The sequence below is a fragment of the Strix uralensis genome, chromosome 13 (assembly GCF_047716275.1).
Source record: "Strix uralensis isolate ZFMK-TIS-50842 chromosome 13, bStrUra1, whole genome shotgun sequence".
Taxonomy (NCBI): Eukaryota; Metazoa; Chordata; class Aves; order Strigiformes; family Strigidae; genus Strix; species Strix uralensis.
In genome coordinates, this window is record NC_133984.1 from 16,218,690 (window position 1) to 16,244,667 (window position 25,978).

The following is a 25,978-nucleotide window of genomic DNA, read 5'->3' on the forward strand; positions in this document are numbered from 1 at the left end:
TTCAGCTTTAGCAGTTTAATATCAAGCACATTATCTCTACATATGTATATACTTTCTGTGATAAATAAACGTAGCTTCTTAAAAGGGGTATTTTACAAGACACCCTTCTATCTGATTTTCAAAGAACTGCATCACTGAGTAGATTCAAACATTATAAAAAGTGTCATCATTCAGCTCAGAGTAATTAGCAGTCTTAAAATACCTAGTTCACAGCAGACAACCTCACAGGCTCTAACACACAAGTGTTCACATACTTATCCCATAATCATATTACCTTTCACTGTCATACTGGAAATAAAATCCTTTGCCTTGCAGGAAGAAACAGCTATGTTTTATAAACCAAACAATGTCATATTAAATTAGCTGCATGGTTGTGAAGAGTTCCCAGCCTCTGTTTTCCTGCTGGAACGCTCCAGGTTTTACGCACTGAAGCTAGCACAGATGTTAGCTCCCCTCTGCAGGCACATTGCAGAGTTTGAGTGTAAACAGGGCAGCATATATTTTAAAGCACACGGAAGCAGGCTTCTCCTTGTTCAAGGCAAAATAACTAAACATTCAATTTAGAAGAAGCACTAAGAAATAACTTCAATGTCTCTCCTTATTCTGTCAAATCTCTTACCTGTTACATTTTCACATTACAAATTAAAAGAAGGAGAAAAGAATTAACTGGAAATCCAAACTGTACAAAAGTAACTATTTGAGGAGGGGAAAAATAAGCTATAGAACATACATTGTCTGTTAGGCTGAATTCTGGACACAGTTCTGATTATTCCCTTCCCCTTTAACCTCTCTCTCTCAAACAAAAAAGCAGATTATAAAAAGGGTTAGAGAGGTCAACAAGAACAATCAAAAAGTATTGAACATCTTCCATACATGGATTGATTTAACACTTTAAGACTATTCAATCTATAAAAGGTTAATCTGTAGGCTAATGACAGTGAGAGGAAGTGACGGTACAAAATCCTGAGCGGCTTTGAGGAAATGTATAGATAAAAGGTCCTAGGTAGGGACAGTATTGTGAGTCAGGATGTCCGAGTCTTTTTTGCCAGCACAGGACCAGAAGATTCTACAATTGTTCTCAGGTAATAAATTGAAAAGAAACTCGTAACACTGGTCAATCTGCAAACTGAAGTTCACTTCAACCTTGAGGACACAGGTGAAAAGAAAAATCAGAAATTCTGTCAATATACTTCATAATTGCTCTGCAAGACCATAAATACCATTGTCCATCCCCATGGGAAATATTTCTGGCATGAAGAACTGCACGGCCAGCACTTCCCTGCATAAGCCCAAATACAAAGGTCACACCACAACACATGATGGAGCAGCAGGGCTGTTACAATTTGGAGACTGTAACATACAGGATTGCACTGCTTCACTATTTCTTCACTGAGACAAGATCTTAAAGAGACTGAACTCACAGTTACTCTGAACTAACCCAGGACTGGGCTGCAAATCAATCTCTTCCACATTCCCTTCTTCTAACCACACACTAAGCAGAAGAGAAAGCTCCAAATGGTATCTACAGGTCTGGGACAGACTGGAAGGACAAAGGAAAAGGATGGTATTTTTCAGCGTGTAGTAGTATGCTTTTAAAAATTTTCTAAAAGAAACGTGTGCAACCCTGTCATTCAGTATCTGATGGAGTTCCCAAGAAATACCTTTTGAGTTCAGTAAACTTGTAGAGATCATTATTTCCTTAAGTCTGATTGTATTAGTCATTTGTATCAGTGTAGCAGGTAGAAGAGCCTGTATGTAAAAGGACTATTCTGAAGACAATAAGGTAACGTTGCACTAGTTTATTCAGATAGATAGCAATAGGTAGATATCACCAAGTATTACACTGGCCCTTCACAAATCCCTGTTAAGTTTGCTCTCTTTAAGAAAGCACAGCCAAACCAGGGAAATGTTACTGTTAAAAAGGAACTGGGTAGCTGGAAAAAAACAGATCATTTTTCATAAATTCATTTTTAGAAGTCAGAATTTACAAAAAAAAATTACTCCTTGACATTGCAATGGTGTCTCTAAGTAAAAGTCAAACTCACATGAACAGAAACAAGGCAATCAATGAAAATAAAGCTGGTATTTTGCAGCAAGCTAGGTTTTTTAATTGATTATACCTATTTTCCTAGTGCCAAAATATGACAGGAATAGGTACCCAAATTTCATAAGTGTGGAAAAAAATCCGATACTGAAACAAACACCCCAAAATCCAAAAGACTGCAACACCATGAAACCAAAAAAACCGCGTTAACTTTAATCTGACCTTCTTTTAATACATTCCAGTTTCCCGATGTCTATGCACTGTGTTAACTCCTAATAGTATTTTCCCTTCTTGTGCTTCAAGCATTACATGTGATGCAATTATCACATTAATTTGTCAATATCAGAGGTTTCTATTACTTGATTTTTTTAAGTTCGTATGGAATTTTATTCAAACAACCTCTTTTACAGTTTGCACATCTAGACTTCAGCAATAGGCAAGTGCATCAGTATAGAGGTGGAAAAAGGTGAAGGACACCAACCATCAAACATACCTGGTTTCCTATTTTCCATTTAACTGTATGGCTAGATTGAAAACGGTACGAAAGGAAAAGGTTTTTGTTGCTGTACAATTGTGTCTTTTTAATCCAGCAGTGCCTCTACAGTACATTTGTTATGGATTACTTTTTTGGGGGGGGAAAGGTCATGAGATGAGCAGATTTTACTAAATCTGTCTTATTACAAACCCAACATACTCAAATATTGAGAAACTCAAACTTCAACATACAGTCCCAAATATATCAGTGACCTACTACCTATAGTGGGTAAAATCTACTATACTAGAACACCTGCAGGCATTTTACCCAGCCTGTCATTATGAGGTGTGACTTGCCTAAAATAGATATCCTAAAAACAGTTGATTAAATACCTAAATGAGAGGCTGTGGTACATGCTAGACTTACATCTAGGAAAATTCTCACTGGCAAGGATGTATGTTATGTTACAGGTTTCAAAAGCTTTGAGACCATTGCCATAAAACAATTTCTGCCAGCTGCAAATTTTCTCATTTGTCTAGTATTTCCTAGTTTCTTTGACATGTAAGCATGCCACATTTCACCACTAGTTTTAGTAATTGACATTTCAAAAAAAATCAAGACTAGCAAAACTCTCAAGAGCTACTCTCAAAAGACATGCGCAATCCTTTGTTCAAAAGGACGTGACTGAAGGGTACAACAGCAATACTGTCTCTGAACTGAAGTAAAACACCTCTTCAAGTATCTAAGCCTGGATACCATTCTATTCATTGAATGTTATTGCCTCACTCCATGAGCACTCTAAAGAGTGAGAGCTCACTGATATTTTTTTTTTTTTGTCCTATGACTTGGCTGGATCTCCAGGTTTTTTTGATTCCAAAACATTCCAAACTTCTACAAAATATTACATCTAAGAGCTCGCTTCAGAAGTATTTTAACGATGCTATTTTTCAGTTAGTACACTGAGGCAGAGAGTGCAGTCAAAACTTGTCATGAAAGGCTTTTCTTCTACCAGTCTTAGTCCTGCTGAGACAGAAACATGCATAACACACAGATCATCTTGTTTGATCAGAACCAAACTAAAAAGACAAAAGAGGACAATTCAAAAGCCTACAGGGGGAAGAAAAGAACAAGTCACACAACTCTAACCATTCCAGATTAAACACCACACGAAGCAGCACTTACGGCAACGCTACAGATGGCTGAGCAGAGTTGTTTCTGGCAGAATATAGCTAAGCACACCACAAGTAAAACCACTGCATCTCACATATGCAGCACAGATTTCATTTACCTTTCAAAACAGCAGCTTGTCTGTCCCTGAGCCGCCTGTTTGATTTAGTATCTCATTGCAGCAGACTGGAAACATTATCTTTCTTTTCAAACATTCCAGTCATGATCACTTAACCAGATCATAAATTGATTGTTTCAGTACACTGTTTCAAAATGAACACTTCAAAAGGTTAGATATTAATTTCTACTTGCAACATTCTGAGCAATGTGAAGAATTCACGGACACTGGATTCATCCAAAACTGGAATGAATTTTGAAAAAAGAAAAGTGAAAAAAAAAGGGGGAGGGGGGAAGAGACAGGCTTTGATCAATCTGCACTGAAATAAAAATTTTCACCCTTTCTTAGGTGTATCAAAAGTACCCTCCAGATCAGAAGAGATTAAGAGGTATGTTTAAAACACTAAGATACAGTTGTAAGGTTAACTGTATTTTACTGTACATAAGAAAACCATCCATTTTCCCCCACAATGGTAAAATGTAAGGCAAGGAATATTCAAGCAGCTGGATAATTTTAAAAATGTAGAAGATTTTGTAAATTAACTCTAAAATGAATTTTTAAAGTAAGTTCAAAACAATCACCCTATTATTTATCAGAAAGTAATGGTTTAACAACTCATCATACAGCTTTGATTCAGCATCTAGGTATGTGAGATGTTTTTGTATAAACTATCAATTCAGCACAGAACAGCCATATCACTTAAAAGCCACTGTTTGCCTTGTAAAAGGTAACTTTAAAAAAAAAAAATCATAACTGTGGTTTGACAAATTCAGACTTCCAAATCTGAAAGGAGAACAGAGATCAAAAGATACATTCTTATTGCTAAATAGCAGCAAGTTGAATGCATTTAACAGTTTAGGATAAAAATCCCTACTGCAGCTGTCAAGCCAAATTCAGGGATTAATTAATGAGTCCTGTGGAATTGTTAATCTAGCCTTAAAAATACTCATGATTCAAAGCAACATTGCTGGCAGAGCATTAAGTAGTACTACAGTAAAAGTAGTTTCTGTTATATAAACCAGACTCTGGGAACACAAAAAGCTGCCTGTCCCTCGTCCCAACCTCCCAGTTTCCCAGTTCTACCCAGGATGGAAAAAGTGTAGCAAGTTGAACAATTTCCACCCTCTACAATCTAATGTCTTGTAAATTATATATGTTCATTGGGACATTCTAGATTAGTCTCCCCTTCCACAGGCTTAGTTTGTTTATTCAACAAACCTGTACTCACCTTCTTCCCTTTTACAGTCTTAGGTGAAAGATTTCTAGACTTCTCATATTTTAGGATTAATTATTAACATAAGACTCAGGTCTTTCTATGTGTGCAGGAGCATTAGTTATCGCATCTTAGGAATTAGTATTTCAAAGAAAAAGTGTCACTTAGGTTATTTTTCTTCCTTTTTCTCTAATCGCTACCCACACCAGCCCTTCACGGGGTTAATGCTTTAGCAAATCCTGACAATCAAAAACTTATCTGAGGGTAAAAGGACAAAAAAGGCTGAATTTTAAAAAAAATAAATATTCAAAAGTCCAATTTCTTAAGAAAATTTAATTTGCACTGAATTTAGATTAATTTGCACTTACATCTGTTAGTGACACTGTGGAAGCTTGCATGAGTTCACAGTAAGATTCTCAGGTGCATATTCAAACACATTCACTTTTGTTACTTTTTTCCCCCAAGAATGACATTTCCTATCAGTTTCCTAGGGAAACAAAACCATTGTAGGAAAGTCCTGCTCTACTGACTCAAGTCACCAATATCTTTTTCTTGTCACAGTTCACAATTCCTCAATTTGTAGGATTTTACAACAGGAATTTGTAACCTTTAAAAGCAGTAGGATAATAAATATCTAATAGCTTTATTATTACAGATAATTTTTGCAAAAGAAACAGTGACACAATCCATAAAAAGCTAAGGCATATAACATCATATTCCTGATAATTTAAGCTGGCATTTCACTAACTACCAAAGTATTAAAATATAAACAATTACGTTCACTTGACACTAATTACTTGGCAATCTGAATAAATGTAAATCCTTACCACATCCATCTAAAGCCCCGAGGAAGTGTCATGAGAAACTCAAGTCCCACTACACTCTTCACAAGTTTCAAATTCATGGTACTGAACTTGTTCTAGGGGAACATCAACACAGTTCAAATTGCTACGTTGAATGTGGTTGATGTACAACCACTGCAGTAAACTCATCATCTGTGACTAGGAGCATAAACGTTTACCGCAGTGCAAGGGAGACAACAAAGAAGGTTTCTTTAGAATGGAAATAATTAGATGAAAGTCATCCCAATTTATGTGGAATTTATAAGGTGTCAAATATGGTTATTGCTGCTATTTGATTTAGTTCCACCACTCATTGAAGTTCCTAAAGGCCTCAGGCAGCTATTCCTGAAACATCAGTTTAAGCTGCTAGCAGACAACTCGCATGGAATGGTGTGTGAAACTGCTAAATAGGTTAAAAAATCCACCCTAAAAATGTATCACAGACAACAGTGATACATTACAATGCTGGACAGTACACTGAAACAATTATTAATATCTCCATTCTCAAAAAAAAAAAAAGGAAAAAAGAAATATGTCTTTCCATAACATGTTGCTCAAACTACATATGCTACACTTTGATTGATATTTCTTTAAATCTATGATGATCTCACCAAAACAAACCAATAACTGAATGCCTAATTATTCATCTAATGGCCTTTAGAAAATAACCCTTTTTATATTCACTTCTAAGAATATACAGAATAAAGGAGAGAATTACCAAAGTATGCATTCTATCTTCAAGCACAGCAGGTTTTTCCAAATTCTAGCAACTTCAAAACTAAGGCTTAACCTAGAGCTTTAATCTCCGATTCCTCAGCTAGAACATTAATCGGTAGCATGACATATTACCGTGATCCCTATCACCTTGACTAAAGCATGCACATTTTCAGCTCAAGATAAAGCACATACCGGCCTACATTAAAGTGCTTGAATTGTAATCTCTTCAAGCAAAGGAAACTGCAGTAAAATGCACTCTTTTGCCAGAAATAAGGCTTGCCACCAAGAAATACTGGTGCTTTCAGTGCTTTAACTGTTCTTCATCTGCCCTTTTTCACCACACACTATCAACTTCCCCTCTAGCTTTAAGTATCATAAGAGAAATCAGCATTAAGAGGCAGTATCACAAGTTAATCTGCAGTTGTAAAAAGAAAGACTTGTATATTTTGCAGATCTAAAGTGAACTGCATACTTCATAATCTGATATGTTTGTGAGCTGTGATTATGCACATCTTCCACTTCAGTGATGAATTGTACATCTACCAGATACCTTTTCAGAGCACTGAAAGGACTGTTGACCTTGTCACAACAGTCTCACGCACCTCCTAAATGTACTGATTTGGGAATAAATCATACTATACTCCAAATATATAGCCTTGCTTTTCTCAAGTATTTTTTTACAATCCTTAAGATATCAAAATCTACTAAATTTCAGTTTTATCATATCTCCTGAAACTGAGTCCTGACTTCTGAGGTGCTTTAAAAATTACAAGTTCTGCAGGTAGAAGCAGTACCAGGTTTTGGACATAGGTATGCACAAAAATTACATAGACAAGGGAAATTGGCACACATACAAAAGGGGGATTTAGAAGCTTACATTTAGAGACTTACATTCTGAAAAACGTGTATATATATATTCATAGGAAATTTTGCCTTCACTGCTCTACATCTCGCCCAACAATCTTAATACATTAAGCAATAAACAAAACTATTGAAAAACACCTTTGATTTAGAATACTGCGACCCTTTAAGCATTGAATACTCATTAAACTTCTCATTAAACTTCTCATTAAACTTCTACTTGCAGGCTGTTGCTCATGTAACCCAGTAACATTATTCAGTGTCATTTCTATAAAAATTTACTGAATTTCTGTATTCAAAGGTTATTTATACTCACTCCCAACTAACAGGATAGGAATGCCCCTTTAATTTTAATTCAAAGTTTTGAAGAGACAGAATATAGAAAACTATACACAATTTAAGTGTGTTCTTCTAAATATTACAAAACATTTTGTAATAGTGAACAGAAATGCATGCAAATTAAATCCAGAGTCACACTTGAAAAAAATCACATTTGACCACATAATCAGATTTTTTCTAAGGTTCAAAACAAAAACAAAACAAAAAAAAAGGAGGAGCGAGGAGGGAAGAGAGAGGGAGATAATTATTTAGTTATATTTTGGGACATATTCCCAAATGATGCAGAATTCAGTCAAGCTATGTTTATTATGTAAGTTCTGAAAACATCCCATTGTTTCCAAAAACACAGTAGCCTCTTTTGCAGAGGACAGAAAGGATCCAGGTCTCCCAAGAAGCTAAAACTGGAAATAATGAACACAGGATTTAGTATTTACTGAAGTACAGATGCACTTAGTACTGGTTTCAGTTACACAATCATCAGACTGAGATCACTGGATGGAACTGGACTCCCCTATGCTTCTTCCCCTTGCCTTTTTTTCACCCATCACTTCCCCTTTATCTAAAAAGATTGCTCTTTGAAGTAATCATCCAGCAATACAGGCTTTTCCTACAAAAACATTTTCTTTACTCAGTCCTTAACTGTCTTAATTGCAATAATTCGGTGTAGAATTGGAAGCGAATTATGACAATTTACCAGCTGAGGATTTACTGCTGAGAACACTTGCAAACCTCTTCCCAAAACAAACAAACAAAAAATTCCCAGATTGGTATTAAGTCACCATTCTGGAAGAAGGCATTGGCATATTAAAATCAAGGCAGCTGACAATTTACAACAGTTTAAGAGAAGGACTAGCTGTACCTATCATTTTAGAGTTAGATTACAGTCGTATTTCTGCCACTTCCCTGAACAAGGCTTCAAGGAACTTACACACACACTTTTAATTTCTACAGACTGGTCAGTCATAACCTTCAGTGTTTATAACTGAATAGTCCTAGAGAAGCTCCAAGAAATCAACTTAAAAATATCAGCTTCAAGACCCAACTCACAAACCTAAAATTCAAATTTAAAAAAGAAAAAAATAGTAATCACATGATCATTAAGGTTGGACAGGACCTTTCGAGATCAGTTCACCCCACCATTGTTACCCACAAACTCATAATAGTTTTCCTTCACATAATAGTTTTTCCTTACATTTTGTTTTCCAAATTTCTCTTTTGAAATACAGACTAATTTTATCTCTGGGTCCTGGTTTATATTTGTCTACATTTAATCTTCGTTGCCTGTTAACTCCAGCTTGATCTCTTGCAGGACATCAAGAGACGTCTGTGTTCATGCATTTTCATTAAGTTACATTGATTGTGAATAACAGCTTGCAAAATATGTGTGTCAGAAACTACAAACTAGGGGTACAGGAACTATCACGAAGAACACAGTTTTGATGGAAATTCTAACTGCTCCTTCACTGAACCTGAAATGAAGAACTGCTATGTGAACACAAGTGTTCTGATTGAAAATTTAAAAAATGTATAAAGAATATAGAACAGAGAAACAAATTGGTTTTGATATAATGGGTTTTTACATTGCAGGGCATGAAATCTTCCTTTCACCTCACTAAAGCAATGCTGTGAGTATTTTTTTGATGCTCATACACAGGGAGACAACACATACGTATAGGCTTCTCAATAACCATGCTCTGGTTGCTGCTAAAAGTCTCCTTTAAAAAACTTTTAAAGAAATCAGTAGTGCTGTAATTGGCTATTACACTGCTGAATCAGAAATCTAAAAGATTTCCTTCACATCTTCAACTTCAATACCATAATTATGGGACTTAAAATACGCAAAAGGATTAATGTCTTGAAAATATAACACTTGGTCCCCTAAACATATCCTGAATTTTTTCCTGCTATGCAAAGGAGCATAGGTTTGCAACATCCTAGCGGACTTAATATTTCCCTTTTAGGATACTCTTTTATGTCAGGTTTACAGCAGTATCATTGGTCCAATCATATCCTCTGTCCTTAAAACAGTGTGGTTTGTTAGGTTTTTTTTTTAATAGAGGTTTTCAGATAATTGTCAATAAGACCACTCTTTACATAAAGAAATAGCTTAGTATGAATTCCCTTACAGACTTCCCCCCCGCACTGCACCCCACACTAACTAAACATTGTACTGCACAAGAACATCCCCATCCCCTTCGGATAGCTGTCAAAGAAACCACTGACATTTCCATTCACCTTTGGTTTAAAAATATACATAAATTTTTAAAAATTGAAGTACTTCTCTCTCAGTGATGCTGCACTTACATCACTGGTGAAGAAACAATATTGCCCTTCTTCCTCCAAAAGCTGTGCAAGAAGCCAAAACCAAGACTAGGACAGGAAATGAGTAGTACTGTTTCTAGATAATTCGACTAGGTGGCAGGACAGCAACAAATTCTCTGAATCTCATTAACCATAAGAACTGTTTAGGCAGTTAAATGTGTTAATTTGATCTACACTTCATCCTTGTGATTACACATCTAAACTAGTTCTTCCCACTCATAAAAAAGATTTAACACAGGTTGGCGTGATATGCAGAAATTAGACACCTGATCAAAACAGACTCGTTTGTATCTCTGAATTCATTATATTACGCAGCTTTGTCTGCCCAAATGCACCACGGATGTAATTCCCGTTTTATTTTGTGATTTCATTTTAGTCTTAGGTCTTTTAAAAGTAGGACTTCTGCTTTTACGCAGAGAAAATCTAAAAGGTAATTTCCAGTTCCAAATATTTTTGGCACAGAGCCCAGAGCCTTTGTTGCTCTGAGGTGAAACAGTCTCCCCTGAAGAAAAGGAAAACAAATTGAGTGAGAGACCTTTACCAACAGCTACTGTTGGCTTCCCCTTGAAGTGATCCTGATTGTTGTAGCATGTTTCATCACTTCACCTCATACTTTGTTCATCCTAATGTTTAGGCACAGCAGCAGGATTATGTACAAACTACTGTAAGAACAGAAGTGAAGGATAAATTATATTTTCATATATTTCATCTTGCCAACCTGTTGCCCTGCAAATTCAGGCCAGAAAAACAATGCTTGCAAGATTCCAACTACTGTGTATTACTTTTCTGCTGATGGAGGTCATCGTTTATCTTTGTATCTACCTGTTTTCTCTGCTGAAAGCTATTGACTTTGCAGCTATTTTCATTCTCTACATTAAGTCCAAGGCTATTTCTAATACACCTGTTTGAGGACAAGGAGGCATGACATCTGAATTTTGCTGAAACACCCATCTTCTCAAGTTCACAAATGCTGGAACATCATTTCCAATGAGTAATTAGAATAGTACTCTAAAAAAAAGCTTAACAACTGATAAAAGAGATTAAGAACTGCCCATGCCGACTACAGATGTTAAGTCTCTGTCTTCTTGGGGGAGAGCATTAATGAATGAGGTAAACAATACTAGCTCCTCCATTTATGTATAAGCATTAGCTTTTCCTAAATACTTATCATCATAATACCATACCAAGACAAGTAAACTTTCAAATCATAATGGTAACATATCCTCACCTTCTTCCCAGCGAATAGGAAAAATTTCCAGTAAATGCTGAGTATTGCCAAGAAATGGAACGTGGCTATATTATTTTATTTTAATGATTTCTACAGATCTGACATGCTTTCTACTTTCCCCTTCATTACGAATAGTAGCTGATTGCACAGCAATTCTTATCACTTCATGGGAAGTAAGTGTCCTATGGTGTAAAACACTGAGCTAACATTGCATCACTGCTTAGAAATTTACATAACTTACTAATTAAGTGCTAAAACTGCAAGTTAATTGCTGTAAAGGTCTTGAATATTGCTGGAAGAGCTTGTTTTTCCCCCTCTTGAAATAATACCCATCTCCCTCAAATCTCTAGTACAACCAGACAAGATGTTTCCATTCCTGATAGGAAATGCTCTCCAGGAATAAAACTAACAACTGGCTTGATCTGATGCAGCCCAGATCACTTAACATTCTGCAAAGAGAGAGTGGCATTGGTCTGATTTTCATCTGTTACTGATCTTAGCTGTTGTTATCATGGCAGGTTTTATGAAAGCCTTTTTGACATTCTTCTACTAATTCCCGAGCATAAGTTTTGTAAGTTGACCAGTGTTGAGGGTACAGTATTAGCAAAATTAAACAAAATAATAATAATTTTTACATCTCCCACACTCCTTACCAAGCTCAGTTAAGTACGTGCACAGGACTATTGACAAATACAGCTTGTAAGCTTTAGATATCGGAGTTCAGTAACTCTGTATAAATGTTTCCATTATTTTGGAAACTACACAAATTGCACGTTATCATGCATCAACCACTAAGCCACAAGTCATTAAAGCACCTAGTTTATCCACAGGTATTAAGCCAGATTGGTTTGTTCACCCCATGTACGAGACACAGGTAACACTTGTTTCCTTACTATTCAGCTTCTAAAATTAGAAAGGTAAACCAACGTCGTCTGCACAAATTAAAGAGTAATTTGCTTCTTCAACACCTTGACAAAATCCATTCGCACCCCTGAAGTCACTTGCTTGAAAAAATTGCATGTAAATTACATAGCCACTTTAGCAATAATCTTGCTTTCATTAAATTTGGTGCAAATTTTACCACTGCATTTTCTATTCTGGAAACAAGGATCAGGTGAAAGCAAGTGGTGAGACAGCCCTCGGTTTTCTGCATTTTCAACCAGAGATTTAGACATTAATCAGTTTCACAGTTGTACAGTTTCACCTTTTCATGTGACTTGATTTTTTCATAGATTTCAATTCAGCTAATTATTATTTCTTGGCAATTCTGGGCATTTATACTTTTGGTCCACAAACTGACAATGGGAGAAACTACTGCGTTTAAGTATAAAGCTAAAGCAAACTCCCCGGTGACTGCACACAAGCCTTACCTGCATCATAGTGACCACATGGCAGGGATTCAGGAGGTAAATGACTGTCCTGGTGGCAAATTTGAAGCCCACCTCCAGCCCAAAGACGAGGCAGAGCAGCACCAGCAGCACATTCTTGCCCAAGCTCTCCTGCTTAGTCTGGGGCTGCTGTAGCAGGGGACCCTCCAGCTCCCTGAAATGCAGCTGCCTGAGCTTCCCCAGAGACAGAAAGATCTCCACGATGCCCACGCTGAGGAAGACCAAACTCTCCAGAAAGCGCTGCTGCCCAGAGAGAAAGGCTGCGCATTCTGGCCCTCCATTGCCAGCAAAGCTGGGGTCCACACCCCCGTACATCCAGTCCAGGAGATTATGGAGGCTGTAGCGAGACATGGTGGGACGGTGCCTCTTCTCCTCCCCGGCACTGTCCAGGAACAGGTAGGAGCAAGATGGAATCAGAGCCAAAATGCTCTCGGGCTGACGAAACATGAAACGCAAGGACGACCCCTCTGTAGTCCCCTTCCCTCCCAAGCTCCAGGAGAAGCAAGCAGCTCAGCTAATTTTTGGCTTTTCCTTCCGACGCCGGGACGAGAGCCGCAAGCAGCAGCCTGCAAGAAGGGAGGAGCCACAGATGAATGGAGCCTGCGAGCCGTGGCGAGAGCCCCTCGCCCTCGGCACCCCTCCTCTGCCCCGCCCGGCACTACCGGCCGCCCCCCCTCACCCCCTTCCGACGGTCACAGGGCTGCCCTTCCCCGCGGGACACCGCTACGACCTGCCCCCCCGCCGCCTCTCCCCCCGCCGCCCCCCGGGCCGCGGCCCGCCCGCCGCGCCGGCCCCGCTACCTCCGGCGGCGGGCGCGTGCCCCGTCAGGGAGCGCGGCGCGGGAGGGAGGAGGCAGGCGCAGCGCCCCCCGCCATGGCGCCCGCCTCGGCGAGGGAGGGGAAGGAGGAAGCGGCGCTCCCCTCAGCGGCGGCGCCGGCGGCACGGCTGAGGGGACGAGCCCGGGCGGGCGGGCCGCTCCCCACTGCCGCCGCGTCCCGCGGCTCCGCCGGCCCCTTCCCGGCGCCGTGGCATCACCCCACCGACGTGCCTGACTCACACCGAGAAATGGACGAGCCCCAGGAATTGGCTGCGCCCGGCCGCCCGCTCCTCCCTCCGCCCCGGCTGCTCCCGCCTCCCGCGGCCGCCTTCGCTCCCCACCGCCTCCCTCCGCCGCCTCGGCGGGCTGCGCTCGCCTTTCCCCATCCTCGCCTCCCTCCCTCCCGCCTGTCGCCTCCGCTTTCGCCCGCCCGCTGCCCTTTCTCCTTCTCCTCGTACTCCATGCGGCCGCCCAGCTCCCTTCTGTGCCACCGGCAGAGAGGAAGGAAGGGGCCGGCAGCGCTCTTCCTCCCCGCGCTGCTCGGGCTGCGGCCCACCCGTAACCGCGGGGCCGTTGGCCGCGCCGATGCGAGGAGCGGCGATAACTTGGCACGCCGCTCTCGGCAGCAGGTGGTACTCGGCCGACAAATCGCATCCTCGGGGCGCGCCACAAAAGGCCGAATTCGAGAGGGGCCTCAGCTGAGCCCCGGCCTGGGGGCGGGCAAGGGCGTGCGGTCACCCATGGCCTGCGCGGGCCCCGCGGCCCCGCTCCCGGGGGCAGCGGCTCTGGGAGGGAGTCGGCCTGCAGGTACGGAACTGCGCTTCCATCGGAAAGGCAAAGGTAGGTACAGATCGAGGTAGAGGCGTGGGCCAGGGGGATGTTGTCAAGGCAGCCAGAACCATGAACAAACACCCTGAGAGCTGCCTCGGCCTGTCCGCACCCCGCCCGTAGCACATCGCTCGCCCCTTCCTGACCGGTACAGGGCTGCCCTTCTCTGCAGGACAGCTCTGCGACAGCGCTGTCACCGGCCAGACTGTTGAGCCTGCTTAATTGAAAATAAAAGCTCGGTTCCATGAATAAGTTTGAAAATACCAGGCAGGTATCTCTGCTGGCTGAGTGGAAGTGATTTCCATATAGACTGAGAGGCAGCAACACCTGGTCTGTGAAGCTGGAGGCAGTATGTGCATGCCAGTGTGCTGTGAGAGAAATTATTCCTTTTTTGGGAAAGAAAAGGGACCCACCAGGCTTTTCCAAGATCTTCAACAGCTCCTTTCCACAATTAGAGCTTGATTAAAAATTCTACTACAAAATGCTGTTTTCTCAGTCATTGCTGATTCGTTAAGACACCTGTTGTTGATCTAATTATGCACAAACCTGCTGCAGAAAGTGAATGTGCAGAAACTGGATGCACAACCAGAATAGGCACAAACCTCTGGCAGGTGCCTCCCACACTAACTGGACAGGCACACACCTGCAACACAAACCTGCTGCATTAATCTGCTCCACAGCCGGAATACTCAAAACAAGCAGCTCAGCACTAACAACAATATTTGGCAGTTCTTTTCTTCCCCTATTTCTGAAATAAGAACTACTGCTCACAAAGATAAGCACAAAGTATTTTCTCTCAAGGGCTCTACCAATTGGATTGTCTGCTGCCATGAACAACCTGGAACAGATCCGTCCCTTCCCGTTCCCTCAGTCACATCCAAGAGGAGAGCTACTGCTGCTAAAAGCAATCCCAGGCAGCTTTACACCTTGCCTCTGCATTTCATTCAGTCTCTCACCTTTGCAGTGACTGTGGGCTGTTTCTCGTACTTCTCCTTTCCTGAGCTTTTCTTTGGTGAAGTGAAAAAGACCTATAATACATTGTCAGCTATTGGTATCTCAGATGTAGTGATTTCTTCAGATATGGACTATCCAGAAGAATGTGACAGCTTCATTGCGAGGTTTGGTGGGGTTTTTTTAGAGAATGCCAGTGAAGGATGACTGGCAGAGAACGTGAAAGTGAGTAGTATTTTGCCCACAAAAAAGAGCATTTGCAAAATGACATAGAAGAGGAGGAGAACAGCTAAATAAAACCAGACGTCATAAAAGCTAAAGACTTAAGCAATTAATAGTTAAGATCTCATAGGAAGGAAGTCTAAGGAGTTTCAGCAAAGGAACAATGCTTTAGAAAAATAATTCAAAGGGCGCAGTTATCCCAGTTATAAGTAGAATAGAAATAATAGTAAGGTTAGCTCAAGCACATCATGAGGTCTCTGTTGAAGAAAATATAAAGGAAGACAGGTCAGATTACTAAGAATAAGGCTAAAAAAAGGTATGCTGCAAAACAATTGAACTATCAAGAGCTATCAGCTAAAAACTGCTATGGAAGTATATTCATACTAATGTTTATCCCCTACTCAACAGAGAAGAAAATCTCAAGAAATTTTAAAGCAAGCTGAAGTGGTTGGTGCCTTTGTTGTATCAGACTTCCAAAAAAGATCAAGATAGTTAGGGCTGGTGATGCTGAGAACAAAATTATCTCAGCCCAGAGTAGGTAAAGAACAGATTAGGAGAACTCAGATAAACTAAATGGTTTCCAATTGTTTGAGTCTAGTAAATGCAACTGAAAGACCTGACTGAATTAAGAAGGTGAATGAGATACTGAAAAAACAGAAGAGACAGCTGTAAGTTGCCGTTCTCAGAGGGGGGACGGAGCCAGAGAAATACAGCTCGATCAGTGTAACTAACTTAAATCCCTGGAAAAATCTGGGGACAAATAATCTCACAAACTATTATTAGCACCTAGATGATAGCCAGGGAATGATAGCAGTCAACATCCATGTTGACTGTCAAAAATAAATCACACCAGATAAATTCATTTTCTCCTCCAGTAAGGAACTGTCCTTGTGGATAGGACGGAGCCTGTTGTCAGTTTGATTAGGTTTTTGACACTTACGTGACATTTTCATTAAAAAGTTAGAAAAATATGGTCTGGATAAATGTATTATAAGGTCTATAAAAAACTGACTGGATAGCAAGCAGTAGTTCACTGTCAAAAGGAAAGAATATATTGGTGGGTTCCTAGAGCCTGTCTTCAGTCTGGGTCTTTTTGTTACTGTTATTAACAATGTCAATAACGGAACAGAGAACATACTTACTAATTTTGCAGGTGACAGAAAGCTGAGGGGGACAGAATTAAATTTTAAAATAGTCTTGACCATTCAGAAGCATGCTTTTTCAAAAAAGTAAAAAAGGTATTCAGTAAGATTGAGTTGCATCATAGTTCAGCATATTATACTGACATATAGTGTGCTGAAATCACCACTGTCTTTCCCTTCCCCTTGCTGCTCATTTTCTCTCACACTGTCTTATGCCAGCATAAGCTTTTCTGGGGCCATGTGTTTGACTGTATGAGGAAGCTGATTAACATTACAATTATAATTCCAGAGGTAGTTGAAGCACTTTGCTGATCTGTTTGATCCTACTTTGGGTCATGGCAATGGATGAGGTGACCTGCTGATTTCTTGTTTGTCTGTGCTTTTCCACTCACTAGAAAGAAGAAACATAGTTGGTATAAAACTGGACCTTCAGGTATGATTCATATTTATTTGCAACAGCACAATATTGTTAATTCATGTTCAGATTGTGATCCACTATAAAGCCAAAAAATCTGGTTCTCTGATCTTGATCTGCTGGGTGGTTTAGGCACAGTTCCTCTTTCTCTCTGTTTAAGTTTCTCAGCTTCTTTGAAAAGCACTCTGAAATCTGTCAATAAAAATTTAGTATTATTGACTGAATGCTGAGCCATTGCTCTTTTCTGTTTGTTAATCATTTCTTCTCATCCTTTCACTAAGTAATTCAGGCTCTTACTAAGATCCATTGTAAATATATATACCTTCTATGTCAATAGAAATGGTTCTCCAAAAGCGATAAATTCCTGTAACTAAAATGTTTGCACAAGAGCCTGAGGCTTGTTCTTCTGTCTACATGAGATTTATTTTTCTGTCTGTGGCTTCTTGAAATATAAAAATGGTGACATCCATGAAGAAATGCCAGGTCCCTGAGTATGCTAGTAGTCTTAACAACCTGGAGCAGCCTTGTGTGGGGCTCCTACTCACAGATCATCTGCCTGGGAGCTCCAGGTTCGCTCTGGCCTGGACCCCAGTCCTCACCCAAGCTGTGCAGTAGCCAGACCTCTGTCCTCAGCTCTGTCCTTTGCTGTTCTTGATTTGTTGACTGGGCTTCCCGGACTGGCATTGGACCTGACTTGTCACCCCTCATTTCTTTAATGATCACTGGACTCTCAACAGACGCTGTCACCATCTCCAGCCCTGTTCTGCTCGCCTGGCTTGGTGCTGTGGGACTGCACCCTTGTTGGCAAGGTCGCTGCTCCTGCCCGTGCGTGGTCACCCTTGGCTCCTGGATTGCCTGCCTGGGTGGAGCAGCCCCACTCTTGCTGCTTCCTGACAATGTATGAAATTCAAAGTCAGTTTATGTAACATTGCTCCCTCTGTAAAATAAAACTCTGCATCTTGTCTCTCCCTAATGTATCATTGGCAAATTCCATCTTAAGTAAGCCTGGAAGTAAAGGCAAGGCCTGAAGTTTTGTATGTGGTAGATATCATCAATAAGCATCAGAAATTGAACTTCAAAGCAGAGGGACTAAAAGACCTTAAATCTTATTCAGAAAAGCATTTAAGCACACACTTAGCTTAAGCCTGGCCTCAAATCCTTTGAATTTAAGTATATAAATTGAGACCTTTCCTCAACATCAAGATATATTGCTGTACTTCAGAAATGCGATTCTACATATCAGTATATAGTTACACCTATGGATTTACTAGAAACTGTGCATCTTTGTTGTATAGGTGTTGAGGTGTTGTTTAAAAAAAAAAAAAACCACAGAATGAACAACAAAGTAAAATAATATTTTAAGTCTTGAAATGCCTCTCACAAAAAATATTCACATGTATAGCTGAAGACATCAGCAGAGTTACTTTAACAGTGAGGCTGCAATTTATCATGTGCTTTTATTCACAAAGTAATAAACCAAATCCTAATGATTAGGAGTTTATCAGAGTCTTCTAGCTGATGGAAAATTAGATTGTTTGAAGTGTCAGGATGAATGATTAATCCTTTATTTATAACTCATAATGTATTATGCAAAAACATTAGGAAAAAAATCCACTGTATTGTGGGTACTAATGTAAAGTTAAAAAAAATAAACTGAGAGGAACTGAAGATTTCCTTCACTGTTAGCTTTGATAAATGTAGTATGCTCAAATTGAGCATGAGTAAGGAGAAATACTAGTTCAGAAATAAGTTTCTCTTCAGTTTTTTGTATATAACTTGCAAAAGATCATGTTCAGAGTAACTGTTGGGGGTTCATTTTCAAGTTTTGGCTGAAAAATCAGCACTGTCCCTTGTAGGGCACAAGAAGATGCCTCCCAGCAAATCACTAAGGTCGTATCTTTCTTCTTGCATGCTGGTATCAGCAAGTGAAATAATCAAGAGCTAGGGGTTATATTGTAATTAGTCCCTAGAGTAAATATCCGCTCCCCACCCCCAAAATGGAGATGCTTATAGATACTATACTTCTTCATGTTGAATTATCTACACATTTTGAAAACTATATTTGCAACCAGAAGTGCCTATAGGGCAGCCACTTGGAAAAATTCAATCAAGCCATTCAGTACAGGGTGGCTTTTTTTTGTTGTATTTTGCTGTTTGTTTGGGGGTTTTTTCTTGTTAGAAATCTAGGTTCATAGAGATTCTTCCATCAGTTATTCTGACTTCCTTCTGTTTAGTCAGATGCTCACATGTATTTTTTATGAATTTAAAGAAAGGCTTGTGGTAGTGTAATTGCTGATTTCCTCTCGAGGAATTTTCTTGAGAGAAAGATGAAAGGTTGTTGCATTTAGCATATCTCCTCTCTCTGTCAGCTAACTTAGCTAGAACATATGCTAGACAATACTGAAAAAAAGTAAATGTCAACTTGAAACATTCAAAACAGAAGCTTAAAAAGCATATCACATTTTCATGTTTTTTAATCTGATGGACTGAAAATAATTATATAAAGCACCAACAGAAACTTGTTAGTTGACAACTGTGTGAACCAGCTTTTCATTGAATCACATTTCTGTCATGTTTGCAGTATTTGACTTATTTTTTCCCTTACATAAAAAGCTGCAATATTAATAGACACGAAAACAGTTGGATGTAAAAGAAGGGAGAAATAAAGAAGCATCATGAATGTGCAAGGTTTGCTTTGAGATAAAGAAAATCATAGTTAACAGTTCATCTGCATATTAATTACTCTACCCATGTTGAGTGAGTTAAAAGGTCAAACAGTACTGCCAGTAACTGTAACGCAGGTTGAGGATGCATCTGAGAAATGGTGATACGTTTCTTTGTAGGTTCATATGTTAAATGCGTAAAGGCATTCTCTGAAGTTGTTTGGAGCTTTGGGAAAAATATTTTTTTAAGATGAGTGTGAAAAAAATTGATCTGCTATAAAACGTATAAAATGTGTTCTTAAGAAAAATAAAGTTTCCATCCAGATGTTATTTATGTGTTGTTCTTAAATTTGAACTAGCAGAAAGAAAACTGCTCTATTCACACGTCAGTTCAATTTTATGCCTTGAAGTGCTCAATGACATTCACTCCCTTTTGTGTTTGTGTCCTGTATTGTTTATAATGCTCTATTAACTAATACATCTCCCCCCCTATTTCTTTTTCAGTAGCAGCACAATTTTTGTTGTTTTATCTCTTCAGGATGTTGTTATCACTACTTTTCTAACACATAGAAAATTAAATAGTAAGAATCAGACTAGTTCCGTTCTAATGATACGTGACACACCTGCATGATACATGATACTTTCCTATAAGGAACTTTAAATACCAAGAATACATGCCTGTTTCTGCAAAAGGCGTGATGACATGGCATTTGGCCACTTAGGGCTTGGCAGGGGCCAAGGCACGTCAAGTATTTTTTAATACTTCATACATTGATAGAACAAATGTGGAAAAAGGTATCAATGTTTGCAGAAAGGAGGGCAGGAACTGTGTTCTCTCCTGTTAGAGCTGAAAGAGGGAAACAGGTTTCACAGTTCTCTGATGAGATGGGGTAGGAAGGAACCCTCTGAACTGCAGCAGTTACTGGACTGAAATTTAGTGACAAATAACTTGAATTAAGTTTTTTTTGCATGTGTAAGGATTGCATTTTTTGGAAAGGAGTTGATGTGTAAATATGAGGGGTTTTTGCTTAGGCCAATGTAGTGCACAGAGTTTGAAGGAAACAAGAAAATACATATCTTATGCATTTTAATATCTCCGCTTATGTTCTCATCTCAGTATTCAGATGAATCCTGCAGTCAGTGTCTCCTTTATTCATACTGCATCAGTGGATGTTTGCTAACAGTTTTCTGTGATAGAACAAGGGAGGTAAAAGAGTTTTTCAGGTCTGTGACTTCCAGATAGCTCAGCCCCTTTTAGTCTCTTTCATAAATCTTAGAATATGTACCACAGAGCTCTCTAAATTTATCAGGATTCATGGCTTATGTACATGTGAACATTTTAACAGCTTGGCTGATGGTATGCATCATGCTTCAGAGCTAGCTGCTTTTTGTTTTCTCCTCTGGCTAATTACTGGGAAGACTTTTTCCACAATCTCAACCCTGACATGATCTTTTCCTGCCCAGAGAGGGGGTGAGGGCTATGGTACTCGGTACAGGTGTTTCACCCTGCAGATCATATTGGACTCAGTAACAGATTTTTCCAAGTAAAAACTCTGACTAATGGTGAAAAGAGGTACCCAAATTATTTCCTTAAAGCCTTCTTTACTAGAAACAGCAAAAGGGGTAAGCAGAAACTGTAGCCTGGATGCATAGCTCAAAGGAGTGGCCAGACCTCTGGAAGCATGGAATTGAAAACTTCATCCAGTAAAGGGGGAAAGAAGTAACAAAAATATTTATATCCCAGCCTGAAACACTTCAAGTTATTCATGTTTTTCAGATCCATGTGCTGCTGCTTATAGAGTCCAAAGAGCACAAATGTCAGCTAGATAAGCAAATTCTAGATGTTCAGTCACAAGCAGAATAGGGTACAGCTTTCTCATTAAAAGATTCTTTAAAACCTTCTATACTAATAATACTAGTACAACCTAGTGTGCAACCTTCTCAGCTGAGGCACCTACCTGTTTGATTTTCATGAAGACACTATGAGTGTACACCAGTAAACAGACCTATGCTTCAAGACACATTTTGCTCCATTCCTGTATGTGTCTAACTCATTCCCTCTAGAGGATTTTTATGAGAAATCAGGCTAGACATCTGCATTCTGCAATATAATCTTTGTTGCAAAAATGCTTGCATTTTCAATTGAGAACAAAAAATAAAATTGCACAGCAGGTGGCAGCCCAGGTCCTGCTGGATTTTAGCTTGGTTTGCACCTCTGAGAAAAGAAGTCAGGCTTCCAGTCTTCTAGTGGTTACTGCTGTTAAACAGATGTCCTTTCCTTTCTTCGAAGCAGGTGATTTTTAGCAAAGAAATGGAAATGACCTAGTCACTGTCATACTACAAAGGCAGAGTGGTTTTGGGGAAGAGAATGTGAGGGAAAAAAAATAGTAAAGGTTGCAAGCAGCACAACTCACTAGCAATTTGGGATAGAGCTTGCTGCATAGGTACAAGTTGTGTCAATAGAATGTCAAAATAAACAGTAAATCTAACTCTCGATAATCCTGCTTGAGTACTGTTACACAGACACCTAGATACATCTGCCTATTAGCAGAAGCAAGAGGCTTCCACAATGTATTTTTGGATGTTGAATGGCCTGAATAATCTCAAATATTTTGCCTAAACAATCTCAAATATTTTGCCTAAACTATAAAGAGTAGAGCATAGTAGTCTAAGCCTTGTAGAACCAAGGATTTTAAAATTCTTAATCAGATTCTGAAATTTAATTCCCAGGTGTTTCTTCCCTCTCCTGTCTTCTCTGATCCTTAAAAGGGGGGGTGTGTTAGGGAAAGGGTGAGGGTTCATATCTTCTTTGCAAATGGGGTAGTTTACTTTGAAATATCTTGAAGAATAATTCTCAGGAAGTCCACTCATCAGATCCAGCATTTGCACCCATTCTGTCTCCAGACAGGACTAAAAAACTTGATGTTATCATTAATATTACACATCCTTGTTCAATTTCCTCACCTAGCCTGTGGGGGAAAAAAGCAGGAATCCTGGGAATACGTTGATCATTAGATAAAAACTTGACAGCCTTTATTCATGATTACTTTGGGTTAATGGCAGGCATTTTAATCTTGCCTTGCTAAAACTCTTTATTTGTTTATTTGCTGGAGTCTCACATTTCAGTATTTGGCTAAAGTATCACCTAACACCCAAGGGAATGTCTTAGAGCTACAGATTTATGAGATTATTAGGCTTATTTGGTATTATTACTGTAGACCTCCCATGGTATTGAAAATGGCTTGCTTATTTTAAACTTTTAAATCCAGTATTAAGAGGAATTGCCATTAAGTTACACCATAGAAAAATAATTAGTCTAAAGTTAAACCTTGGGTGGTTGGTTTAAAACTGTTTAAGCCTCCTGTTCATCACAAATCCTCTACCATTTTTCCTGAGCTCCCTTACATTTGTGCCAACACTTTCTATAGCATGTGGGCCAGACTTGTGCCCAGTGTAGCACCAGAGGAGTCAGTGGGGTCATACTGGAGATTAATTTGATAATATCTGATAATATTTCAGTATCTAAGGTGCTGGCCTCTTAGTAAGGACAGAGCCTTATGCTGCTGAAGTCAATGGAAGCTCACTAAATGCCTGATGCAGTTCTCACGGTGTCTTGTTTTTGTCGAAATATCTGTCCTTATTCCTTTGCTTTGTGTGGTAATTATGGTTTATGGTTTAATTATGTCTATTTGCAAGATGAATTCTGAAAGGTCCTAAATTTTGTGCATGGGGTGTAAAGTAATAGGAATTGCATTGAGGTAGCATTTGCTGGTTTTACTGCATAAAAGAGAAAATTGGATAGGAGTCTCAGAAATTAAGTGATAGGTTTACCATTAAATGAGTAGCAGAAGTAAAAGCAGATGTTTAGAAATTAGAGTGTCATTTCTGTTTGTAGTGCTTCCCCTATACTGCAAGTACTGTATGCACTTAAAGTGCTGTTGTATCATATAGGACAGGACTATAAAAATATTTAACATTTTAGATTCTTAATCCAGGGAAAAAGAGGAAACTGTAGCATCGATTATAAACCTAATTTTGAGAGTAAATTTGAGCAAGGAGAGTGGTGCTTTAGTTTTTCCTCATCTAAAATTCCTAGCTGAGACATTGGACAAAGCTTCTTTCACAAGATAACTGGGACTGACCCAAGACTTCACTGTAAAAGCTCTACAAGAAAAAGGTATCCCACCTTATAAGCTTTTTATTGTTTTTAATCCTGTGTGTGGGCTGAAGTTCATCAGACAACTTCTGTATAACACTGTAAACAGCTACATATGACTTAGCTAGTTAAAGGCTTGAGAGTGTTTTTAAAGTTGAGATCAATTTGCTTTTTGAAAAGAATTTGATATTGAGTCAAAATTGCAGATAAACAGGAATTGCATGTGCAGAGGCACATGACAACCTGGTTTATCATGGAAATGATTTTTTATATACTAACAGCACAAGTTGTGAAATGAGAGGTCAGACCTTATTAATCAAGGAATCCATGGAAGAAAAAGAGCAAGGGATTCAAATCTCTTTAAAAAAAAAAACAGGTGGGCTTCATTAGCTCTGCTGTTCATAGGAGTAATTGTTTATTCTGCATAGCAATATTTCAGTCTATAGGCTTTCCTGTGGTCAGCCATTTCTGGGAAAGGAAGTGAATGTCAGTGTAACATTGAAAAAGGATGTAGCTTTTAATTCTCTTCAGCAGCATTGTGTCAGTGCTTGACTTGACTTGGTTGCCTGAGGAGCATGAAGTCAGCGAAAACCAGCAGTAACTGTGGGAAAAGTAAAGGTGGCAGGGGGAGATCATGACCACTGACTCAACTGGACGAAAGGGTTAATGCACCCCATCCCCCCTCAACACATGCGCAGAACCCATGCTGCACCTTTCCTCATCTCTCATGCTCCTCATCTAGGATGCAAATCAGCCGATAAAACAAACTTAAAAGGTGACAGAAAACATTGCTGTGTGTGCACCCACCACCCAAGATTACTGGACCTGAGACAATGCTGGAACCTGGGGTGGTGATCCAGATTGTTTGATGCTCTTTCTCTCCCTTCCTTTTCTTTTAAGTGCCTTTCTTTTCTTTCTTATAGATTATCAATAAGAGGCCACATTGTTTACTATCCTTTTCCAAGTTCAAGTCGTTTCTACTGCCAGTAAAACATTTTAACTGGTCGTTTGGTGTCGCTTCACCTTAATTTAACCCAAGGGGATCACGAATCCTTTATGACTCCCTGGGCTCCCAGTCTGGGTTGTAGCAACTTCATGGCCTAAATTTCATTTCAATAAAAGATGGTACCTGGAATTACAAAGTATTGCGGGCACTGTTGTGAAAACATATAGTTAGATGGTTGGCTGCCATCAGTACTACTGTGGACAGACTGAATGAAGACATTAAGAGCAAAACCCAGTAGCACAGTTTATGCTAATATAATTCGGACTGGTACTGGAATGACACATAACTACTGTCAAATCAAACAAGATAAAAATGAATTGAAAACAGAATAGATAGCTACTGCAGCTCTGTAGCGTTCAGCCATGTCAGCAATGTCGCTCCACTTTCAGTTATCAAAATTATTTCAAATTTACCCTTCAAAATATTAGAAGTAAAATACAATGGGAGGGTTCTGGCAATCCAATTTATCTTATTCTTTTTGTTGGATTGTTTCTACATCAACACTGGGAATGATGATATTTGAGTACTGGTCTTCTCGAGTGTCTAAGGAGAAAGGCTACTTGATCAATTGTGTAAGAATTCACAACAGTGGGTCTTCTCCCTAGTCCATGTCCTAATAACCACTTTATGCATCTTTAAATTGAATTATTAACATTAGCTACTTAATTTTAACAACACCTTTGAGCTACAAGTACCCCTAAATTGAAAGGATAAGCAGTTTATTTTAGTGACAGAGGTTGGAGGTTACTGATGCCAATCCCTACACTCACAGCTCATTAAAGCATGGTGGTGTTGCTGCCCAGTTTCCTGTTCTCCCCCTTAATAGGTAACATAACAGGGATCAAAATCTGAAAGCAACCTAGATTTGCAGTCTGTGACAGGAGGAAGTTGAATCAGGAAGTTCTCTGCTCTTTCCAGGGGAATATGAATTACATGATTTAACTTTGGGGAACATCCCTCCACTTGGCTAGATCAACAGGTAATTTTGAAAGTAAGCCAGCCTATCCAACACAAAGGTTCTGTCCCAAAGAATGAATCGAGTGAAAGTTTCTTAGGAGTCAAAC

General features: G+C 39.4%; 2 protein-coding genes across 3 annotated transcripts in view; one reads left to right on the forward strand and one right to left on the reverse strand.

The window, feature by feature from the left end:
* TMEM164 (transmembrane protein 164) overlaps positions 1–13,720 on the reverse strand; it is a 52,182-nt gene extending 38,462 nt beyond the window's left edge. For both annotated transcript variants that reach the window (XM_074882447.1, XM_074882446.1), the window contains exons 1-2: positions 13,515–13,720; positions 12,697–13,280 (exon numbers count right to left, since the gene is read on the reverse strand). In XM_074882447.1, the coding sequence (XP_074738548.1) occupies positions 12,697–13,161 (465 nt within the window). In that variant the 5' untranslated portion in view covers positions 13,162–13,280; positions 13,515–13,720. The remainder of the gene's footprint in view (positions 1–12,696; positions 13,281–13,514) is intronic.
* A 213-nt stretch (positions 13,721–13,933) lies between these two features.
* LOC141949385 (uncharacterized) lies at positions 13,934–20,082 on the forward strand. The gene is made up of 3 exons (XM_074882901.1): positions 13,934–14,371; positions 17,070–17,107; positions 17,827–20,082. The coding sequence occupies exons 1-3, from the start codon at positions 13,993–13,995 to the stop codon at positions 18,013–18,015; spliced, it is 606 nt and encodes a 201-aa protein (XP_074739002.1). The 5' UTR covers positions 13,934–13,992; the 3' UTR covers positions 18,016–20,082.
* The last annotated feature ends 5,896 nt before the right edge of the window (positions 20,083–25,978 follow it).